The sequence below is a fragment of the Marmota flaviventris genome, chromosome 17, assembly GCF_047511675.1.
Source record: "Marmota flaviventris isolate mMarFla1 chromosome 17, mMarFla1.hap1, whole genome shotgun sequence".
NCBI classification, from domain to species: Eukaryota; Metazoa; Chordata; class Mammalia; order Rodentia; family Sciuridae; genus Marmota; species Marmota flaviventris.
The window spans coordinates 54,718,720-54,741,333 of NC_092514.1; the positions used below are offsets into that span (position 1 = coordinate 54,718,720).

The 22,614-nt window shown below is 39.0% G+C and overlaps 1 protein-coding gene and 2 pseudogenes across 3 annotated transcripts in view; 2 read left to right on the plus strand and 1 right to left on the minus strand.

Annotated features, from left to right (window-relative positions):
- The window catches only part of Socs7 (suppressor of cytokine signaling 7), a 42,618-nt gene that overhangs the window by 8,174 nt on the left and 11,830 nt on the right, over positions 1-22,614 (plus strand). The window contains exons 2-7 of one of the 3 annotated variants that reach the window (XM_027924748.2): positions 2,129-2,193; positions 5,456-5,560; positions 6,013-6,114; positions 7,042-7,172; positions 7,648-7,816; positions 10,988-11,116. In XM_027924748.2, coding sequence (XP_027780549.1) covers positions 2,129-2,193; positions 5,456-5,560; positions 6,013-6,114; positions 7,042-7,172; positions 7,648-7,816; positions 10,988-11,116 — 701 coding nt within the window. The remainder of the gene's footprint in view (positions 1-2,128; positions 2,194-5,455; positions 5,561-6,012; positions 6,115-7,041; positions 7,173-7,647; positions 7,817-10,987; positions 11,117-22,614) is intronic. The other 2 variants (XM_027924747.2, XM_071602926.1) reach the window with 2 other exon arrangements.
- LOC114083499 (U4 spliceosomal RNA) lies at positions 6,439-6,549 on the minus strand (annotated as a pseudogene).
- Positions 15,163-15,290, plus strand: LOC114083501 (U5 spliceosomal RNA; annotated as a pseudogene).

Sequence of the window (22,614 nt, forward strand, 5' to 3'; positions counted from 1 at the left end):
GTTCTTAGTTACTCTCCTTATATCAAAGAAGACATTTGGCATTTGTTTTTTAGGGATTGGCTAGCTTCACTTAGCATAATCTGCTCTAATGCCATCCATTTCCCTGTAAATTCTATGATTTTGTCATTTTTTAATGCAGAGTAATACTCCATTGTGTATAAATGCCACATTTTTTTTATCCATTCGTCTATTGAAGGGCATCTAGGTTGGTTCCACAGTCTTGCTATTGTGAATTGTGCTGCTATGAACATCGATGTAGCAGTGTCCCTGTAGCATGCTCTTTTTAGGTCTTTAGGGAATAGACCGAGAAGGGGAATAGCTGGGTCAAATGGTGGCTCCATTCCCAGCTTTCCAAGAAATCTCCATACTGCTTTCCAAATTGGCTGCACCAATTTGCAGTCCCACCAGCAATGTACAAGTGTACCCTTTTCCCCACATCCTCGCCAGCACTTATTGTTGTTTGACTTCATAATGGCTGCCAATCTAACTGGAGTGAGATGGTATCTTAGGGTGGTTTTGATTTGCATTTCTCTGACTGCTAGAGATGGTGAGCATTTTTTCATGTACTTGTTGATTGATTGTATGTCCTCCTCTGAGAAGTGTCTGTTCAGGTCCTTGGCCCATTTGTTGATTGGGTTGTTTGTTCTCTTATTGTCTAATTTTTTGAATTCTTTGTATACTCTGGATATTAGGGCTCTATCTGAAGTGTGAGGAGTAAAGATTTGTTCTCAGGATGTAGGCTCTCTATTTACCTCTCTTATTGTATCTTTTGCTGAGAAAAAACTTTTTAGTTTGAGTAAGTCCCATTTGTTGATTCTAGTTATTAACTTTTGTGCTATGGGTGTCCTATTGAGGAATTTGGAGCCCGACCCCACAGTATGTAGATCGTAGCCAACTTTTTCTTCTATCAGACGGCGTGTCTCTGATTTGATATCAAGCTCCTTGATCCATTTTGAATTAACTTTTGTGCATGGCGAGAGAAAGGGATTCAGTTTCATTTTGTTGCATATGGATTTCCAGTTTTCCCAGCACCATTTGTTGAAGATGCTATCCTTCCTCCATTGCATGCTTTTAGCCCCTTTATCAAATATAAGGTAGTTGTAGTTTTGTGGATTGGTTTTTTTTAATATAGTACATTTCTAACCAGAAAGCTTATGTTAGAGTCTTTGAATTTCTTTCATTTCTTGCTGAAAAGCCAGTTGAAATTACTAGAATCTAAAGTCACCTTTGGTGTGTAAACAAAAGGAGATTTAGAACTTGGAGTGATGGTGCATGTTTGTAATTCAGTGATTGCAGAGGCTGAGGCAGGAGGATAAAAAATTCAAAACCAGCCAGGGCAACTTAGCAAGACCCTATCTCAAAAATAAGATACAAAACGTGGATGCAGCTTGTGGTAGAGTACTTGCCTAACATATATGAGAATCTGGATTCAATTCTCTGTACTGCCAAAAGAAAAAAAAAAAAAAGGTGTGATCTGAGTTTTCAGGTGGTCCCTGGAACAGCATCAAAGAAAAGTTAGGAAGAGCAGTTCAGAGAGAAGAGGCTGTCCTTGGGTACCAGGCAGGGAACCTACCCTGAAGTGGCGATCTTTTGAACCTCAGGGCAACTGTGTAGAATTCAGAGGTCTCTGTGTTTGAAGATTGGAGTGCTTCTGTAGTGTTCTTTCAGGTCAGAATATGTTCCCTGGCTCCCTTTGGGACCTTCTACTCCTAGATGCAGGCCCAGAGGGATAGCTGTTGCTGTAAGCTGGCACCTACTCAGGTCTAGAGCCTTATTCTTGGCTCCCAAATGAAAATCAACTCTGCTTCTGACTTCCTTCCTCTTCAAATGGACTTGCTAATTACCACTCAAGGTGCTTTACTCTTTGAATGTGCTGGGTATGGAGTGATCCAAAGGGATTTCTCATTGCTTTGTAGGCTGCTGAATTTGGTAGCCAAATCTATTTAAGGAATTGCCTTAATTATTTCATTCTCCTCCTTTAAATTTAAGGCTTTATTACAAAAGTGTTGCTGACAATGACTAGGTTTGCTTTGTTTTTCACTGCATCTGAAATTGAGTTTGGTAGTGATTTAAATGCATGCGTGTTCTTTTCTCCCCTTTATTCTCTGTGTGCTTTCTTGCCCCTTAGGAAACCCAGGTTGACAAGAACTCAAAGTGCCTTTTCTCCGGTCTCCTTCAGTCCCCTGTTCACAGGTAAGGGCGATATCTTTTTCTTCTAACATCTGAAAGCAAGAGTATTCTGAGGCCTGTTAGGAAATATATTTGCAGTCCATCACAGGGGGGCTTCAGGCATGTCTGCAGTAATTTCCTCCATTCCATACCCACTGGATTTGGAATAAGGCTATTTTTATGGTGTGGAATGTATTCTTGACTTTGGATGCTTTAAACTTGGAGGTAAAGGCTGCTTTTTGGTAATTGGGTGGCCTTAGCAGTTATGCAGCGCTTAGTTCAGGGTCATCACAAATAAATTAAATGTAGAAAGTGTAAATTTAAATTTATAAGCTCACAATGCATAAAAGACTCTCAAGTCATATAATTCCCGTCCCTGCTTCCAAGAGAGTTCATAGATTACCTAATAAAAATGATCCATAGTATCTGATCTATTTTTAAAGACTTTGGGCAAAGGGGATTACATGAGCTCTTGTCTTACCCATTTTAGGGGTGAGCAATTTTTGCAGCTGTTAGAGTTCTTCATGGTGTCTAATTTAAGTCTCTCCTCTTGCAGCAGGGAACACAGTTGCCTAGAGTAGGAAGGCTGTTGAATGTCCTGTGGGTAATGGGTAACTGCTGCCTTATTTTACGGGAATTTTTTTTCAGATAGGGAAACCTTCTGTTCTGTTAGTTGGATGTTAAGCTCCTGATTGAATAAACTATTATAGCAAAGGTCTTTACCACACCTCAACTCTCAGAAACTGAGTATTCTTCTTTTTAAAAAGCTTCTCAATTACAATCACTGGTTGTAAAAAAAATCCCAACTTCAAATTATTTTGGATATTATGTCCCTTAAAAAGGCGTTTGGGAGGGCTGGGTTTGTGGCTCAGTGGTAGAGCACTCGCCTAGTACATGTGAGGCACTGGGTTCAAGCCTCAGCACTACATAAAAATAAAAGGTATTGTGTCCATCTACAACGAAAAAAAGGTGTTTAGGGGCTACGGTTGTGGCTCAGTGATAGAGCGCTTGCCTAGCATGTGTGAGGCACTGGGTTCAATCTTCAGCACCACATAAGCAGATAAATAAGTAAAATAAGGGTGTTGTGTCCATCTACAACTAAATACACACACACACACACTTTTTTTTTTTTTTTTTAAAAAAAGGTGTTTGGAAGAATTACGATTTGGGAATGGATATTTCTGGGAAGATGGTAAGCAGACCAGTAGGACCCCCAATTGGGTAGACAGTGATGAGCTGTCAGAACAAGTGAGTTGGTATCTGTGTAGATATCTACTATAGTGGAGAAGGAGGTCTCTGTTCTTATTCCAAGCCCAGAATTAAACAATTGTATCCTGAAGCCAGGTGCAGTGGCACACACTTGTAATCCCAGCTGCTCAAGAGGCCCAGCCTAGATAACATAGCAAGATTCTGTCTGAAAAAAAGAAAGAAAGAAAGAAAAAGTTTGTATATTGTTAGCAATGTGTCTTTTTAGCTAATAGTTATTTTATTTTTAAAATAAGAAATGCACACATTTGTAATTTTAGGTTCAGACAGCCTTAGTTCTGTTGAATTATATCTTTTATTTAAGAACTACATTTATAACCTACACCTCTTTGTCCTGCCAGGAAAGAGACTTCTCTGGGCCTGTTGTACTGCTCAGGGCAATGAGGCTGTCAGTTATCAAGCTGTGTAATGAGGCCATATCAGTTTCCTGGAACTTTTCTTATTTTTCCCCCCCTTTAGTACTGGGCATGGAACCCAGGGCCATGGGCATGCTAGACAAGTACACTAAACTATACCTCCAGCCCTCTGTTTATTTATTTTTTAAATATTTTTATTTGTAGATGGACACAATACCTTTATTTATTTATTTTTAGGTGATGCTGAGGATCAAACCCATTGCCTCATACATGCTAGGCGAGTGTTCTACCACTGAGCTACAACCCCAGCCCCCTTCTGCTTATCTTAGTGTTTAAGAACTTTGTTAAGCTGGGCGCAGTGACTCATGCCTGTAATCCCAGCAGCTCGGGAGGCTGAGGCAAGAAGATTGGGAATTTAAAGCCAGCCTCAGCAACTTAGCAAGGCTTCAAGCAACTCAGTGAGACTCTGTCTCTAATAAAATATAAAAAAGGTCTAAGGATGTGGTTCAGTGCTTAATTGCCCCTGTGTTCAATCTCCAGTACCCCCTCCCCCTCTAAAAGAAAAGAGAACTTTTTGTGTGTGTGTTTAGAGTCTGAAAACCTGCCTCCTGGCTTTTTTTTTTTTTTTTAATTAAATTTTTTTTTTTTTTTTAGTTGTAGATGGACACAATACCTTTATTTTATTTATTTTCATGTGGTGCTGAGGATTGAACCAAGTGCCTCATGCATGCTAGGCAAGCGCTCTGCCACTGAGCCCACAATCCCAGCCTACCTCCAGGCCTTTTAAAGATATTGGCCACCTCATTTTTCTCAACCTGAGGCATTTAAATACTAACCAAGGGGCTAATTCAGCCCTGAAGGAGAAGAATGTGTTAGAAGTAACAGCTCAGGGGTTAAATTTAGGGACATTCTGAGTTCTGATCTGTAGAGTAGACTTCAGAACCTATCCCTGGCCATTAATCTGCCTTAGAAAATACCCTTCATTTTCTGGTGACTTAGTGGAGAGTGGTTAGGTAGAGTTGGGTGGCAAGGAGTAGAGTATATAGCAAAGCACAAACCTGCATGACATGCTGGCAAATAAGGAAAACCATAAGCCACCCCCACCAATTTCCTATACCCTCTAAGCTTATCTCTGACTTAGTAACTGAGGGAGTAGTTTTAGTGTTATAAATCCACTTTCAAGCTTTGTAACCTCAACTATTAGGAATGAATTGATAGATGGTAGACTCTGTTTTAGGTGAATACTCTGGGAAATCTAGTTGTGGAAAGCCATCTAGGTGAATGTTGGGACCTTCATCTGCATGCAGCTTCCCTGCAGTTAAATTTACTAATGTTCAGGGGTGATTCCAGCCCCTGAACAGCATTAGGTTTTCAATTTTTTTTAAAGGAGAGAGAGAGAGAGAGAATTTTTAAATATTTTTTAGTTTTCGGTGGACACAACATCTTTATTTTATTTGTATGTGGTGCTGAGGATCGAACCCAGCGCCCCGCGCATGCCAGGCGAGCGCGCTACCGCTTGAGCCACATCCCCAGCCCCCCAGGTTTTCAATTTCATGAGCCATGAACCTCTAGTCAACCTTGCTTGCCCTTTTACTTTCCTCTGCTGCTGGCCTCAGCTTTGGGCAAGGTGCTTCTGTAACACGCTTGCTCCATGAATCCTTCAGGTGAAACAGTGTCGCTTGTGGACGTGGACATTTCTCAGCGGGGCCTGACTTCTCCACACCCTCCAACTCCCCCTCCTCCTCCAAGAAGAAGCCTCAGCCTCCTAGGTATAGTTTCCTCCCCTATCTGCTATCTTTCTGTAGTGGGAGGGTGAGATTTAGTGCCTTGTTCTTTGTCAGGAGCCAGATAAACTTTCTAATGATGACTCAATTATTTCCTGTCCCTTTCTCAGCACTCCTATCATCTCCCTAGGCATTTAAACAGGTCTCTTACCTGCATGCTGCAATATTTACTGCCCATTTGTTAATTAGCTTTTCATTTATCTTGCCCTGAATCTACTGCTATTGAGATGCCTTAGGAATATCCTTATTCTCCTGCTTTCTAAGCAGAGCAAACCAGATTAAGATGATTGTCATCCTCTGTGCAAAAAGATGGGGTGAAGGTCAGGCCAGCTTGCCCCAGAGGGCAGCCTGATAATCCTTCTCCCTCTCTTCTGCCTTCGCCTCACTCATTCTGTGCTCATTTTTCTGAACCTCTTTGCTTTTGTTCTCTCTTCTAGATGATATCAGTGGGACGCTGCCTACATCCGTCCTTGTGGCTCCGATGGGGTCTTCCCTGCAGTCTTTCCCCCTACCTCCGCCTCCTCCACCCCATGCCCCAGGTTAGCTTAGCTTAGAGGCAAGACTCATAAAAATTGAAGGATGGGAGAAATCTATTTGTGGAAATAAATATGAGAAAGCTTAAATCTTTTCCCCTTTGGCTGGACTAGAACTCCTTAGAAATGAGGCCGAGAATTGTTTTTTCTAACTCATTACTCTGTGGAGGTGAATCTTGAGTTTTTTTAAGAATAAAAGACTATTGTATTTTTTTATCTTTGCTACTATAAGACTGTTTTGTGATCCTTAGGTAGATATCACATAAGAAATTGTATTAATTTCAGAATAGTGAGGAGGTTTAGTATGTTGCTGGTTTTCAAAATTCTGTGGTTTTTCTAAACTTTTAGTATTTACTGCAGCCTTGTAAATAAGTTTTCAATTAGCAATAATTGTGCCTCAGATAAACCTCATTGGCTACGATACTGCCACTGTGCAAAGCTTGCCTTGTAAATAAGTACCAAGCATTTAGTGGCCCATACCTGCTTTGCCAGCCTCCAGTACCCAAGGAATAAAATGAATGAAATCAGCATTGTTTTCTACTTGCCTGGCAAAATCGTTACTCTTCCCGGGCAAGTAAGCAAGTCACTATTTCCAAGGCTGCTTTACCGACACTTCACTTCGAGGTGGGAGAAGTTGGAATCGCTCTAGGCTGGTGAAGCCCCTGAAGTAGTCACCTTAGTCAGGTTAGTGGGCAGCTCCCTTACCCCTTTCCAGGGGTTAAATGCCCCTACCCATCCTTCACAGCTTACACAAGCCCACACAGCTTTTTGTTCCAGCCCATCCAGCTCTTTCCCACTGCTTTGGCTTCCACCTTTCCAGCTTAGCTTCTAATGCCTTGCCCCTCTTCAGTTAGCATCTCTTTTTGGGGGGAAGGTATCTGTGGGTGGGAGTAATAATGGTAAACAAGTGACCCCCACTTTCTTGCTGTGCAGATGCATTTCCGCGGATTGCCCCCATCCGAGCAGCTGAATCCCTACATAGCCAGCCCCCGCAGCACCTCCAATGTCCCCTCTACCGGCCTGACTCTAGCAGCTTTGCAGCCAGCCTTCGAGAGCTGGAGAAGGTAGGTGGTGCCTGAGAAATGGCAGCCCACTTCTTCTTTCATGTCCACGTTCTGTGCCAAGATCCTCCTTGTTTTTAGAGGAAGAGTAGTTTCCTTGCCTTCATATTTACAGTGAAAAATACCATGTTATTTTTGTTAATTCTACAAGAGATTTAATAAAATTGAATTTGAGGGGGAAAATGTGAACATGATGAAGGTAGGTTGTAGAGAAATGTTCAACTTAAATCTTTTCTCTTTTCTTTTCTTTGGAAGGGCTTTGGTAAAGGAATTGTAGAATTAATTTTCCATTGCTTTGAAAGCCTAAAGGTATAATGAGCTTGATGATTGTTGCTGACACTTGCAGTGGCTCTTGTTTACTCAAATGTTTTGGAGATTGGGGGTGGGGGGGGTTTCTCCTTTGCTAAGATGGATTGTGCTGAAAACATTGATGTTTCTTAGTTCTTTTAACCAGTTGTCTATTTCTTACCTTTGATAGTGTGGTTGGTATTGGGGACCAATGAATTGGGAAGATGCAGAGATGAAGCTAAAAGGGAAGCCAGATGGTTCTTTCCTGGTACGGGACAGTTCCGATCCTCGTTATATTCTGAGCCTCAGTTTCCGATCACAGGGTATCACCCACCACACTAGAATGGAGCACTACAGAGGTAAGAGATGCTGGTGTTTCCCCCTTTGCCTTTTTCTACCTTTGCTACCTGACATTTTCAGAAGAAGGATTTATAAGAATGGAACTAGGAATAGGGGGCAGAAATATTATGAACTCATTGAATGTTGATATAGGTTTTAGTCTTTATAAAAAAGGTTGGACAGGTGGTAGGAGAGGGAGAAGAAAGATTCTTCCTTTCATTTATGTATTTATTGCAGTACTGGGAATTAAACCCAGGGCCTTCTACATGCTAGGCAAGCACTTTACCACTGAGCTTTATCCCCAGCCCTGAAGTTCCATTTTAAAGTCTCCTCAGCATCTTGTCTCCTAAATAGGAAGAACAAAATTACTGACGAGGCTTCTGAGAACAGAGACAGTAAAACTCTTTTGATAGAAGTAAGAAATAATCTAGGACAATTAGACAAATTCTCCTAAGTTTTATTCATAATTACACTTACCATCCAGAGATCCTGTGATTTCTTTGCCTGATAGTGACATTTGTCTGAAAGTCACTTCCTGTCAGGCAGCATGGTGATGACAATTTTCTCTTTTGGTCAGGTTTGTATTGTAGTCTCTTAGGAAGTTTTCATTGGAATGCTTAGAATTTGTGTGATCCATGTGCTTTAGACACTCTGCTGTCCTCCCAGTGATACCTCTTTCTTTGTGGTCAGGTGGTGTTTTGGGTACCCAGAGTATCCATGAGCTGACTTGTAAATATAGCTGTTTGGATCCATTTTATATTGAGACAGTTGTTTTTGACGCAGGCCTGAAACTTGTGTTGGTCACTGGTGGTACATCAGAATCCTTGCATATACTACAAATAAAAAAGTATAGAGAATTTTGGGGCATTTCAGGGATTTGTCCTACCTGTCCCTCACAGTTTTTCCTCATGTGCTCAACCTTAAAAAAGCTCTGCATCTCAAGAGCCTCTCATGCTCCTCTCAGGCACCATGGTGTCTTCCCCAGTCTCAGCTCACAATTTGTTGGACTTATTTGCATTTGTCTTGTGAGATAGGAAGTAGCTGTTTAGGTCAGCGTGGCCGTGGTTTCCTCTGCCCCCTCCACCTTAAAGGTGCATGAAGAGAAAAGAACTTCAATCCAAAGACCTGAGAATGAATTGCATAATAAGGAAACTGCTGCCTATTTCCCTGCTGTTCCTAAAAACCAAAATGAAGCTGGGCCTGGTGGCTTACACCTGTAATCCCAGAGGCTGGGGAGGCTGAGGCAGGAAGATTGCAAGTTCAAAAACAAGATGCTAAGTAACTCAGACCTTGTCTCTAAATAAAATATAAAATATGGCTGGGAATGTGGTTTAGTGCCTCTGAGTTCAAATCTCCAGTATCAAAACAAAACAAAACAGACAAAACCAAAATGCAGGACAAAGCATTTCAGAGTGCTTTTTTAAATTTATGAAAATTAAAATGATATGTTAAGGGAGTGATGAATAAATGCTTGACCTTTAAGTTTCTGGTAGGTGAGACACCAGAAATGAGAACTCTTGCAAATAGTTCTCCAATTACTTTTTTTTGGGGGGGGGGCGGGTAGGATATATTGGGGATTGAACTCCGGCATTCAACCACTAAGCCACATCCCCAGCCCAATTTTGTATTTTATTTAGAGACAGGGTCTCACTGAGTTGCTTAGTGCCTGGGTATTGCTGAGGCTGGCTTTGAACTCCTCCTGTCTCAGCTTCCCGAGCCTCTGGGATTACAGGAATGTGCCACTGCACCCAGCCTTCAATTACTTTTGATTCAAAGAGACTTCTTCCTTGAATAAGTGGAGTTTTTAATAGTAGCCTTGTAGGCCTTTCAGTTGCCAGTTTGCAGTGGCATATTTGTCTTTATCTTTTAAGTGATACTGTAAGAGTAGCTAGAGGGACTCAAATCACAGTTCCCTAGTGTGATTAATACCCTTATTTGTATGTTTTTTTTTGTTGTTGTTGTTGTTTTTTGGTTGTTCTTTTGAAATCTAGTGCTTTAGTTTTTGGAGTTTTTCTTTTTGTTGTTGCTGTTGAAGTCGTGGGATTTCAGGTTCCCTTTTGTCTTTGGGATTCTGATATTTGAAGTAGAAACTTTGTCCCACACTGGGGCTTGGGATTTTAAAGAAGGAAAAGACTACTGGGCATGATAGGTAGCATATGCTGTAATCCCAGTGGCTCAGGAGGTTGAGGCAGGAAGATCACAAGTTCAAAGACAGTTTCAGCAACTTAGTGAGGCTCTAAGCAACTTAACGATATCCTGTCTCAAAATGAAATATAAAAAGGACTGGGGATATTGCTCAGTGGTTAAGTGCTCCTGCATTCAATTTCTGGTACCAAAAACAAAAGGGGGGGGGACTTAGATTTTGGTTTTCTGTGCCTAACACACACATGAATGAGTGAGACCCATGAACTTCTATGCTTGTCCTTACTTAGCTAATCTGTGAATGCTTGAAGACTTAGACCTTTTTTTTTTTTTAATGTGTAAATGGACACAACACAATACCTTTTTTTATTTTTATGTGGTGCTGATGTTCCAAATCGGCCCCGCCCATGTCAGGTGAGTGCTCTACCACTGAGCCACAATCCCAGCCCAAGGACTTAGATCTTTTTAACAGGGATATCATTTAATCTTGGTTTTTCTATTGGTAGTCTTTTCTTATAGTCTTTATAGGATGTGTGTGTATTTTATATACATATGTACATATATCTGTGTGTGTGTGTGTATACATACACATAAACATATAAGTATATATGTATATATAAATATAGCAAGTCTGTGTTTTAAGGATTAAGTTCATATTTGACAAAATCTTTTTTATTATAATGTTTTTCGTATTTGAATTTATTATTAATAAAAACCTTATAAGGGGCTGGGGTTGTGGCACACTGGTAGAGTGCTTGCCTCACATGTGTGAGGCACTAGGTTCGATCCTCAGCACCACATAAAGATAAATAAACAAAATAAAGTTTTTTTTTTTAACTTATAAGACTTAATTCATGTCTTATTAAAGGCAACATCTTTCTTCTCATTGATTATGAGATAAGCAGGAACAGGTGACTTCAGGAATCTTGAACCCAGCTTGCCCACAAACTATGCCCTCCTAAAAGTGAGAATCAGTGTAAAAATGTTCAAACCTTCTTCTTGGATCTTTCCAAACTAAATTTTGAGGTTTTTACTTTTTAATTTTCCAGGAACTTTCAGCCTGTGGTGTCATCCCAAATTTGAGGACCGCTGTCAATCTGTAGTAGAATTCATTAAGAGAGCCATCATGCATTCCAAGAATGGAAAGTTTCTTTATTTCTTGAGATCCAGGGTTCCAGGTAAGGTTACAGTATTGATTGTTTAACTTAATGTCAGTATGATCCAATATAGTATCCAAATTCCAACCCCCCACCCTCAAACAAAGGCCACACTTACTTGAAGCTTTTTTTCCTGGCTATTAATAGCACCCCTGTTCCTACAGATTCCAGTGGTTAATATTCTCCTTTTGTATATTAGTCCTACAACATAATGAGGAGGAATCTTTGCTTTTCCAACAACCTGAATGAGAAAAGTGTTCCCACCTTTGATGTCCAGGCATCATATGAACATTTGACATTCTGAGATGTCTTCTTGTTGCTAATCCAAGCATCTTGACATTTACTGTGAATCAGAGCAGTGAGAGCTTTCAGGTCATTTCCACAGGAACAGGGAAGGTAAGATTGAGTGTTCAACAGAAAGGCAGTGGAAGGGTCCAGGAGGCTAGATTCAGTTGTAGTTTGTTAAGGAAGTATTTGCTGTGGATTTGCCTTCATTGTGCTAAACTTGCTGTCAAAAAAGTAGACCTTTTTTGTTGTATCTTGTTATCGCTACTGTTGTTAAAAACAAAGACTTCTCTCTATTTGGTAGCACTGGACTATTCCCAGCTTTGCTGGTGTGGTTATGTAGGCTTCCTGCCTACTTCATCTGTATAATCTCTGTTGGAGGGGGAAAAGGGATGGTATAGAGGAGTCTGTTTTTATTATCATTGGGTAAAATGACAAGCACATTAATGTGAGAAAATTGTAGGATACAAACAGAACTTAAGATGAGAACTTAATGCTTTCCCATTGAATCAAATTAAGATTCTTAAATAGGGTGCCAAGAAATTGCTCTAAAATGTGGGAGTTGCCAGGGAGCTTGGGCAGAACATCAGGAATAGGATGGAGCCAGGTGACAGGATGTTTTGAATAATCTTGGTGATTTAAATAAGACATGACAAGGTGTGAACTGTTTTAATTCCCACTTCATTTAGTATTTGCCTCAGTGCTGTCAACACAGTCAGGTCTCATGTAGTTGACTTGGTTAAAAGGAAAATTTAGGGGCTGGGGTTGTACCTCAGTAGCTTGTTTAGCACATGTGGGCACTGTTGAGATCCATCAACAACTTAAAAAAAAGAGGGTTTGTGGATGTGGCTCAGTAGGAGAGCACTTGCCTGGCATGTGCAAGGCACCAGGTTTCTTGTCCAGTGCTGGAAAAAGAAAATAAAACCAGACACAAAAGGAAAATTTAGGTTGGGTTCAATGGCATGTAATTTAGGAGGCTGAGGCTGGAGGGTCACAAATTCAAGGCCATTCTGGGCAATTTAGTGAGACCCTGTCTTAAATAATTGGACAATTAAAAAAAAAAAAAACTGGACAATTTCTTTAAAAGGCTGGGAATATAGCTTAGTGTAGAGCGCCCCTGGGTTCAATCCCCAGCACCACTCCCCACCAAAAAAAAAAAAAAAAAAACAAACCTTAGAATCCTTTCTCATAGGAATTGACTCTGCTAAGCAGTTTTTAAAGTTTGTAGCTTTGGGAGGTATTTATTTAACTAACATTTATTTTGTCATTTATTGTAAAAAATAAGCCACACCACTGCCCTCAGAGAGCTAATAGCCTCAAGAAGACAAAGGCAAAAACACATTCAACACAGAACCAAGCATCACACTGATTGACAAGGGCAGGATAATAAGCTCTGCTTGTGGAAGAACCAGGCAACTCTCAGATAGTCGTCTTACTCTAGTCTTTCTCTGCTTGCATAGTGTTGAGAGAATTGTGGACTTTTTGACTCCTCGAGTATAGCTCATTTCATTCCACAAATGTGCCCCATTTTCAGAAATTTTAAGATTCTTGACACTGTATTGAGATACAAGTGTAGCTTGCTACTGTTAATATACCAGATACTTGGTTAGTTTCTTAATTTAAATATCTCTAGAGCCAGGTGCAATGTAATCCCAGTGTCTGGGAAGGCTGAGGCAGGAGGATTGCAAATTTGAGGTCAGCTTCAGCAATATAGTGAGGCCCTAAGCAACTAAGTAAAGACCCTGTCTCAAAATAAAAAACAAAAAATAGTCTGGGTGTGTAGCTCAATGGTAAAGCTCCTCTGGGCTCAATCCCCAGTAACCTAAGTAAGTAAATAAACAAATAAATAATTAATATCTCTAATTTCTTACAACAACCTCAAAGTTAGTTAATAGATCAATCTACTAAAGAAATATATATTTATTTTGTCTGTTACCTGAAAGGTAGCACTAATTAAATTGAAATTTGAGCTTGCTGACATTTTGGAAACTAATGAATGTAGAATCATGTTTATTAGTACTGATTACAATCTGGCCCCATTCATTTCACAGTTAGGAACTAAACCCCCAACACTACACAGCATTCTCAATAAAGAGAATGCAGCTGGTTTGACACAAACCTCCGCTGCTGTTAGAGCAAACTCAAAATACACATGGCCTTTCTATTTGGGAAAATCTTCATCTGTGAAGTGCATGAAGAAAAAACACCTTCTAAAAAATTCACACTTAAGGAATTGAACTTATAATTACTTGTTCAATGATAATGCCTTCCCTGTAGACCAGGGTTTCTCAACTTGGTACCCTCAGCAGCCTTGACATTTTAGGATGGACAATTCTTTGTTGTGGGGAGGTGTCCTGTACATTGGGGAAAGTTAAGTAGGATAGAATCCCTGGCTCCTCCTCACTAGGTGCCAGCCAGTACCATTCCCCCTCAAGTTGTAATAATCAAAAGTATGTCTTCATATGTCTCTAGAGGCCAAAATCATTCCCAGTTGGGAATCATTGCTATATGCCACAGGGTTAAAAAAGTATGGAATCTGGAGCAAGAATACCTTCACTCCCTGGCCCTGATCTAAATACTAATTGTATGATCTTAGGCATGTAACTGAAATCTGTCCTGCCTCAGTTTCCTCAGCAGAAAAATGGGGATAATAATAGTACCTATTTTACAGGATTGTTTTAAGAAATGCAAGAGATAATTCATGAACAATATTTGAGACAATGCCTGACACACAGTAAACACTCAATAGATGTTACTTTTTCTTCAGTCGTCTCTTAAGATGTAGTATATCTAGACCTCTTAGTCCTGTAAAGGAGTCACTACTCAAGATATATTTGTGAATGACACTCTAAGTGGCCCCTGGGTAGCCTTTGTTGTTAATTTTTTCTCTACTCAATTACTAGGTTCTCCAGGGCAAGAACTCTCTTTCCTTTTGTTATTTTATTGCCTACTAGTAAACTAAAATATTTGCTGATGAGATATTAAGCCTGTTCAGAAAAGATTATTTCATGGATGCTTGTGAAAAAAGTCAGGACTCCTTTCCTGGGGATTTGTGACCAGAGTCTCCTGGCTTCTCATGAGAAGTGGTTTATCCTTGTCTTAGAGGCACACAGTCGTGCCACTGAAAGGCCTTCCTTCTTTGCCCTGGCTACACAGCCCCCTCTAGCAACTCTCCTGAATGTTCGCAAATCAGTCTTACTCTGGGCTTTCCTTCTTATACCCATTTGTTTAGTATGTGAATAGTGCAATAAACCCTCTAACCCCAGCAGCCTTCATTCAGTCCATGACCACTCCTGCTCTGTCCACATTATGTGTCCGCTCCCTCATTGCCTGTTAGTATTTTCTGTTAAAGTTTACTTTGTTGAAGAATAACATATATAAATGCATAAATCAGATTTTATGTTTTGTCCTTATTATTTTGGAGCAAATCCCACATATCATATGCAAATACTTCAGTATGTTTCTCTTAAAGATTATTTTTTCAAAATCTTATTTTAGAATATGTGTATATTTATAGAAAAATTACAAAGATTAAAAAGAAAAATTATAGAATTTCCATACAACTCCTTGCCTAATTTCTTCTACTATTTACATCTTACACTAGTCACAATTATGTTTGTCACAATTAATAAGCCATTATTAATAAATTATTATTAATTAGTATTCAGATTTCTTTTTTACCTAAAGTCCTTTTGTTTCAGAATACCATCCAGGCTACCAGATTATATTGTTATGTCTTTTGGTTATGACAAGTAGATAATGTCTATTTAAAAAACATATTCGTACTCTGGTTTCTTTTAAGATCATATGAGTCTTTTGCCTTTTACTAAAGATTTCTGTGGAGAGGAACAATTCTGGGGAAAAACAAACAAACAAATGTGTATTTAGCCATGAGTGGTGATTACACATGTGTAATCCTCATCAGCCATGAGGATTACACATTCCTGTAATCCTAGTGACTCAGGAGGCTGAGGCAGAAGGATTGCAAGTTAAGGCCAACCTTGGCAACTTAGTGAGAACCTATCTTAAAATCAAATAAAAAGGACCTGGGACGTAGCTCAGTCGTAAAGTACCCCTGTGTTTAATCCCTAGTACTGCCAAAAAGATAAAGGGAAAAAAAGTATATCCGTGAGATCATTATATACCTAAAATATATATATATATATATATATATATATATATATATATAGTGTGTGTGTGGTTTTGTACCTGGGATTGAACTCAGAAGCATCATGATGTACTGCCTTACCACAGGCCCAGAGGCGATGGGGCCTAGCAGCCGTAGACTGAAATTTCCAAAATTTTGGCCAAAATGAACTTTTTCTCCTTTAAAGTTGATTATCTTTGGGGGGGAGGGATACTGGGGATTGAACCCAGAGTATTCTGCCAATGAGCTATACCCTTAATCCTTTTTCATTTTTATTTTGACAAGGTTTTGCTAAGTTGCTAAGGTTGGGCTTGAACTTGTGATCCTTTTGCCTCAGCCTTCAGAGTCACTGGAATTACTGGTGTGTGCCACTGTGCCCAGCTTACAAGTTGATTTTCTTAACATATTTTTCTATAGTGACAGCTGACTAACACAGTGGGTTTCAACCCATTACAGTTGTGATTATTGAAATTTAGATTGTCCTCTCTTTGGCTAATAAAAGCCTCTGCTTATTCGTGATTTCCTTCCTTCCTTCCTTTCTTTATTGAGATCTAAGTCATATAATGTAAAATTCATGATCTTTTTCTGTTTTGAGACAGGATCTCACTAACTTGCTTCGGGTCTCCTTACTAAGTTGCTGAGGCTGGCCTCTATCTTACCATCCTCCTGCCTCAGTCTCTTGAGTCACTGGGATTACAGGCATGCATCACCATGCCCAGCTAATTCACCTATTTAAAGTGTATGATTCAGGGCTGGGATTGTGGCTTAGTAGTAGAGCACAGGCATTCTGTCACTGAGGTCTATTTCCAGCTTCTATCTTACCATCCTCTATCTTACCAGCCACTTACTCTGCTCATTTTACAATTGGGTTATTTATTGGGTTTTAGAGTATTTTATATATTCTCAGTATAAGTCCCTGGTTAAAAGAATGATTTGCGGGCTGGGGATGTGGCTCAAGCGGTAGCGTGCTCGCCTGGCATGCGCAGGGCGCTGGATTCGATCCTCAGCACCACATAAAAATAAAATAAAGATGTTGTGTCCACCGAAAACTAAAAAATAAATATTAAAAAATTTTCTCTCTCTCTCAAAAAAAAAAAAAAAAAGAACGAGTTGCAAATATTTCCTCCCATTCTGTGGGTTGTCTTTTTACTTTCTATACTTTGAAAAACAATATTTTGATTCAGTGAGTCCCTACTGAAAGAAGATGCGACGCGAGACAAATCACAGGAGAAGTTCCACTTTATTACAAAAGGCTGTGGGCTTATATAGATCTAAGGAGAGGTGGCAGGGCTTAGGTAAATGATGGGTCACCCTTTTATTGGTAAGTTCTTCCAGATGTCAGTTCTGGAGCCCACGAAATTAGTTCTAATTGGGGCTAAGGTTTCCCGCTGGCGGGAGTTGAGTATTGGCGCCAGCGGGAGTTTTTGGCGCCGGAGGGAAATGGAGACACAGGAAGAGAAGCACCTCAGGCGCCACGTTGGGATTTTGGGGGTGTGGCTGCCGTTATACCTTTTCCCAACACCTACTTTTCAATTATTCTTTTGTTGTTGTTGTTTGTTATAGTCATCTCTCTATATCCACAGGTTTTGCATCAGTGGATTCAACGAACTTCAGATCAAACATTTTTTTAAAAAAATTGCTGGGCATGGTGGCACATACCTGTATCTTAACTAATCAGGAGACTGAGGCAGGAAAATTGCAAGTTTGAGGCCCTCTTGGGCAACTTTTTGTTTTAAAAATTAAAAATAAATAAGACTTATATGTGGGCTGGGGATGTGGCTCAAGCGATAGCGCTCTCACCTGGCATGCGTGTGGCCCGGGTTTGATCCTCAGCACCACATACAAACAAAGATGTTGTATCTGCCGAAAAGTAAAAACTAAATATTAAAATTCTCTCTCTCTCTCTCTCAAAAACAAACAAACAAAAAAAACTTAGATGTAGTCCAGTGATAGAGAACTCAAAAAGAAAAAAAATTCTGTTTTAAACATGTATACTTTTTTTTCATGTCATTGTTCCCTAATCAATACAATACAGCAACTGTATAATGGCATTTACATTGTATTAGGTATTATAAGTAATCTAGAGATGATTAAAATATGTATATATGTGTTTGTGTATTATATACATGATTGAAAGTATACAGCAGAAGGATGTGCATAGGTTTATGCAAATAGGCCATTTATGTAAGGAACTTGAGCATTTGCGGATCTGTTGTCCACAGAGGTCCTGGAACCAATTCCCTCTGCATACCAAGGGATGACTATGTTTTACCTAAACCCAAAGTAATGGAGATTAATGCCTAATTTTTCTTCTAAAATACCTATAGTTTTAGCTGTTAAATTAAGTTTATGATCCATCCTGAGTTAATTTTGTGTATAGTGTGAGGAGGAGATCCCACCTCATTTTTTTTTCATGTGAACATAAAATTTTCCTAGCACCATTTGACCATTTATTGAAAAGACAGTTCTTGGGGCTGGGGATGTGGCTCAAGCGGTAGCGCGCTCGCCTGGCATGCGTGCGGCCCGGGTTCGATCCTCAGCACCACATAATAAACAAAAATGTTGTGTCCGCCAAAAAGTAAATAATAAATAGTTCTCTCTCTCTCTCTTTAAAAAAAAAAAAAAAAAGAAAAGACAGTTCTTTCCCCATTGAATAATCTTACCATTCTTGTTGAAATCAATTATTGTAAATGTGCAAGTTTATTTACAGACTTTCAGTTCTGTTCCATTGAGCTGTTTGTGTGTCTTTGTATCACTTTTTTTTTTTTTAAGTTGGACACAGTCCCTTCATTTTATTTATTTATTTTTATGTGGTGCTGAGGATTGAACCCAGCATCTTGTATGTGCTAGGCAAGTGCTCTACTGCTGAGCCACAACCCCAGCGCCACATTGTCTTTGATTACTGTGTTTTTGTAGTATTTTTTTTTTTTCTTTTTGGTACCAGGGATTGAACCCAGAGGGACTTTACTACTGAGCCATATCCCCAACCCTTTTTTATTATTTATTTTTGAGACAAAAAGGTCTTAGGTCTCCCTAAGTTGCTTAAAGCCTTGATAAATTGCTGAACAAACTTTCGATCTTCCTGAGTTGCTGGGATTTGTAATGTACTTTTTTTTACATGTGCTCTTAGTTTTGAAATTAAGAAGCATGAGTTCTCTAACATTGGTCTTCTTTTTTGAGATTTTTTTGGCTATTTTGGGTCCCTTGCATTTCTTTTTTTTAATAATTTTACCTGTTTGTATATGCATTCGGGCGTATCTACTAGAACATGACATAAGTAACTTGCATTGTATTTCTTTGCACAGTGCTACTCGAGATTTCTTTTTCTTTCCTTCCTTTTTTTTTTTTTTTAAAGAGAGAGAGAGAGAGAGAATTTTAATATTTATTTTTTAGTTTTCGGCGGACACAACATCTTTGTTTGTATGTGGTGCTAAGGATCGAACCCGGGCTGTACGCATGCCAGGCGAGCGTGCTACCGCTGAAGCCACATCCCCAGCCCTGGGTCCCTTGCATTTCTCTGTGAGATTTAGAATCAGCTTGTTAATTTCTTCAAAAAAAAAAAACCCTCAGATTTTGATAGAGTTTGAGCTGAGTATTGCCATGATATCAATAGTAAGTGTTCTGATCTGTGGACATGGGATGTTTTTTCTATAAACTCTTTGAACAATATTTTGTAATTTTTCATAAGAAAAATTTTGTACTTCTTTTGTTAAATTTTTCCTAAAATTGCTCCTTTGGCTAAGATCAAGTGTAAATTTATTCCTAAGTGTTTGATCATTTTTATGTTATTTTAATTAGAATTTTCTTAATTAATTTTTACTTATATATAGAAATTCAGTTGCTTTTTGTATATTTATATTATATCCTTCAACTTTGCTGAATTCACTTATTCAGTAATTCAGAAATATCTGAATTATTATATTCAGATATTATATCTGAAATACTCTGTATTTTTTTTCTCTTTTTCTCTTTCTTTCTTCCAGGAATGCTTTACCGCCGAACTAGATTCCCAGTCCTTTTTATCTTTTATTTTGAGACAGGGTCTCACTGAGTTGCTCAGATTGGCTTTGAATTTGCAATCCTCCTATCTCATCCTCTTGAGTTTCTGAAATTACATGTGTTCACATGTGCCAACACACCTGACTTCTATGTATTTCCTTTTTTTTAATTGGTTCTTTTATACATGATAGTAGAATTCATTTTGATATAATTGTGCAAGAATGGAATATATTTTATTCTAATTATGACCCTATTCTTATGGATATACACAATGTATTTATATATTTACATTAGGAAAATTATTTTGGATTCATTCCACTGTCTTTCCTTTTTCTGTCCCCACCTCCCTTTCCTTCATCCCCATTTGTCTAATCTACTGAGTATTTCTTCTTCCACTCTTCCCCCTTATTGTGGGTTAGCTTCTACATATCATCCAAAACATTCAACCTTTGGCTTTTTAGAACTGGCTTATTTCAGTTAGCATGATAGTCTCCATATCCATCCGTTTATTTGCAAATATGATAAAGTCATTGTTCTTTTTTTTAGATATTGATGGACCTTTATTTTATTGATTTATTTATATGTGGTGCTGAAAATCAAACCCAATGCCTCACACAAGTGAGGCAAGTGCTCCACCACTGAGCCACAACCCCCGCCCAAAGTCATTGTTCTTTATGGCTGATATTCCACTATATATTTATTTTAAAAAATATATGAAAATACATGTAGATGTAAAAGGCCAAATACTCTGTAAGATTATATAAGGAAGAATGAATCTCCCTCCTACCCCTACTCTCACACCCTAGAAATTTGCATTATCAATAATTCATTATATTGCAGTTGTTTGTTTGGTTTGATTTAGTACTGAGAATTGAACCCACTGGGGATTTACTGCCAAGCTACATTCTCAGACCTTTTTATTTTTCATTTTGAGATAGGGTCTCACTAAGTTGCTGAGGCTGGCATCCTCCTGCCTTAGCCTCTTAGGTTGCTGGGATTACAGGCATGTGCCGCTATACCTGGCATATTGCAGTTTTTCTTAAGTTGGACAATGGAGTGGGATATTAATAATATGTCACTGTTAGTTGAAACTTCTTTGACCCTTGGCCTTTTATTTTTTTATTTATCTATTTTATTTGTTTGTTTGTTTATTTATTACTGAGGATTGAACTCAGGGGCACTCAACCACTGAGCCACATCCTCAGCCCTATTTTTGTATTTTATTTAGAGACAGGGTCTCACTTGAGTTGCTTAGCACCTCACTTTTGCTAAGGCTGGCTTTGAACTTTTTCGATCCTCCTGCCTCAGCCTGGCAAGCTGCTGGGATTACAGGCAATTTATGGTCACCTAGCTTCCCTAGTTTATTCTCTTTATATTTACATTTCTAAGAAAATTTATCCTATGTTTCTAAGAAAAAGAGGACCTAGCCAAGTGCAGTGGGCATACCTGGTAATCCCAGCTATTTGGGATGCTAAGGCAAGAAGATTGCAAGTTCAAGGCCAGCCTCAACAATTTAGTGAGGCCCTGTCTCAAAAGTAAAAAGGATTGAGAATGTAGCGCAGTGGTAAAGTACCCCTGGATTCAATCCCTAGTAATGGGGGCAGGGGAAGAGACCCCTGATTGTGAAGCAAATGTGGTTCCTGATCTGATTCTGGAATTCAGGGAGCAGAACAATCCTGGGTGTTTAGGGTGCTCACACCTGGAAGATATTTTTTTGCCCTTAACTTGGCATTTGTTGGGGAGAAGAGAAAAATAGCGGCATGGCTGGAAAATGGATTTGTGCCAGGGACTCCTGAAATGAGAATCAGAGGAAAGTTGCTCATGATTAGTGTTCCACCTCACTCTTACCTTTCAGCTACACTGGTGTCTTATCTTGGATTTCTTTCCATTTCTTTTGTTTTTGTTTGTTTTCTTTCTTTCCTCATTCCTGCAGTTGAGCCTAGGGCATTTTATCACTGAGCCCCAGTCCTTTTTGAGACAGGTCTTCCTGAGTTACCCAGGCTTGCCTCGAACTGCAATCCTCCTGCCTTAACCTCCCAAGTCAAACTGATACAGATATTTGTTACCATACCTGGCCTCTTTAGGAACTTTTAAACACTGTGCTTAAAGCTCCTTTATTTGATACATATCTGGTAGATTTATTAACATTTCTAACCTCTTCTGTTAACATGTTCTAGATTTATGAGAGTGCAGTAATCATTTGCTGTATTTGGGGGGCAAACAGTAAAATGGTCAGGTTGACACCAATGAATATCAGAAGGTTAACAGGTTTCAAATTGCTATTTGTGAACCTCAAGGTTAAAAATAATACAATTAAATAGGCAAGTTTATGTGGTCATTAAAATCCAAGTAAGCAAACAATCAGATAATTTTGTGTTGCTTATTATCCTGATCTCTTTAAACATAAGTTGTATAGCACTGTATCTTTGGGAATAAATGATTAGATACATAATTACTTTTATCTCTGAAACATTATGCTGAATTTAGCAATATTATAAGCAATCCCACAAAGCTTTCTCTTTGTTATAGTACCAGTGAGGAAAAGGATAAATTCAAAGAGGCATTTGAACCCAAGATAATTTTTTTAAAGATACTTAATATGTTCAAGAGAAATTCATGTATGAATTTTTTTTTGGTGGGGGGGCAGGGAGGAGTACTAGGGATTGGGCGCTTTACCACTGAGCTACATTTCCAGCCCTATTTATTTATTTATTTATTTATTTATTTATTTATTTTTATTTTGAAACAGGGTCTCAGTAAGCTGCTTAGGGCTTGCTTAATTGCTCAGTCAGAACTTAGGATCCGGGCTGGGGATGTGGCTCAAGCAGTAGCTCGCTCGCCTGGCATGCGTGCGGCCCAGGGTTCGATTCTCAGCACCACATACAAACAAAGATGTTGTGTCCGTCAAATACTAAAAAATAAATATTAAAATTCTCTCTCTCACTCTCTCTTTAAAAAAAAAAAAAAAAAAAAAAAAGAACTTATGATCCTCTTACCTTAGCCTCCCAGATTGCTGGGATTTATAGGCTTATGCCACCTTATTCGTTCTCTGAGTTTTTTTCTTTTAATGGAAAGGACCAACCACATC